The sequence below is a fragment of the Parasteatoda tepidariorum genome, chromosome 7 (assembly GCF_043381705.1).
Source record: "Parasteatoda tepidariorum isolate YZ-2023 chromosome 7, CAS_Ptep_4.0, whole genome shotgun sequence".
NCBI classification, from domain to species: Eukaryota; Metazoa; Arthropoda; class Arachnida; order Araneae; family Theridiidae; genus Parasteatoda; species Parasteatoda tepidariorum.
Window position 1 is genome coordinate 32,576,034 of NC_092210.1, and position 1,515 is coordinate 32,577,548.

The 1,515-nt window shown below is 39.8% G+C and overlaps 1 protein-coding gene across 1 annotated transcript in view; it reads left to right on the forward strand.

The window, feature by feature from the left end:
- LOC107446703 (macrophage mannose receptor 1) overlaps positions 1-1,057 on the forward strand; it is a gene marked incomplete at its 3' end in the record, with an annotated part of 40,669 nt that extends 39,612 nt beyond the window's left edge. The window contains 1 exon segment of the mRNA XM_043048114.2: positions 915-1,057. Coding sequence (XP_042904048.2) covers positions 915-1,057 — 143 coding nt within the window.
- Between the last annotated feature and the right edge of the window lie 458 nt (positions 1,058-1,515).

Below are 1,515 nucleotides of genomic sequence, written 5' to 3' on the forward strand. Positions count from 1 at the left end.
TATATATATATATATATATGGTGTACAAACAAGTTCCCGCCATTCATCACAAGATGGTACTTCAAGAAGGTTATTTAAAATTGACTAGTGTTAAACGTCTTATTGTAAGCTTGTTCATCTGGTAACAACATAAACTTAAGATATGAGTGATTCCGTATTAGCATTACGTAATTGTTTTCCTGCAGAAATGTCAAATTTAGGGCTAAATATGCGTCAATTGCGGGAATCTAATTTGAAGAAATCTGCAGCTGAGACTCATTGATTGCTTGGAGAAGATATGGCGAGGTTGATTTAAGTGAGAGAAGTTGTTGTGAGTGGTTTCAGAAGTTTAAAAACGGTTTGACGTGGAAGACAAAGAACGCAGTGGAAGGCTAAAATTGTACGAAGACAAGGTATTGGAAGAATTATTGGAAGATTCGTCTCAAACACAAAAGGAACTTACTCTTGCGTTACAAGTGAGGCAGTAAGTAATTTCATATCATTTAAAATTGTTGGGAATGATCCCAAACAAAGGAAGTTGGGTTCCACGCGAACTGAAGCCAAGAGACATTGAAAGTCGATTTTGCATGAAAATTGATTTTGCTATTTGGAAACGCATCAATGGGAAGTCCCTATCCGCAGTATTCGTCAGATCTTGCTTCTTCAGATTTTCAACTATTCCAGTCTACGTCACATGGTCTGTCAGAACCGGATGTGATTTTACGTCACTTCCTTAAAGTAACAGTTGTGCTGTCATAAATCTTAAAAAACTCAATTTTTTTTTAAAACAATTTAGTCTTGCTTTTCACAAAATAAGGGTGTAATCTTGCACTAACTGTTATGATTAATATAATTCTGTTTTTTTACCCTCGTTTCCTAATTTAATTTAATCTGTTTGCGTAGAACTGAATTATATGATGTATTTTCTCTTTAAGGTTTTATCACAGATATCATGCTAGATACAGGAACAACTATGTGGATTGGACTGGAAAATATTGATAAAGGTACTGTGTTTAAATGGAGTGATGACTCGCCTCTTGACTATTCTGAATGGAACGCGAATGAGCCAATGATGACAGTGAGTGTTTTGGTTCCAAAGGATCATTTCCCCCCCCCCCCTCTTGAATGCAANCCCCCTCTCTTGAATGCAATGTATGGTCAACAATAGAATTGGGCGGGTAACATCTGGTGCATGGTCAGCTTATCCGCTATATTTCACTTGTATTAACTTCGTCTAGATATTCTTCAGTACACTGGTTACAAAACCCTCTGTTCTCGATCCCCCCATGGGTCAAGTGGTTCAATTTTGAGCCGCGATGGCTCAGGGATAGAGCGTTCGCCTTCCAATGAGGTGAACCGGGATCGAATCCCAGTCGATACGAATTCCGCATCCGGCTTGCACCGATCACAGTGCTGACGTGAAATATCCTTAGTGGTAGACGGAGCATGGGTTAGAGCCCCCTTGCCGTCAGGCTAACGGTGGGAGGATCTAGTGGTCTTCCTCTCCATGTAGCGCAGATGCAGGTTAGCTCCATC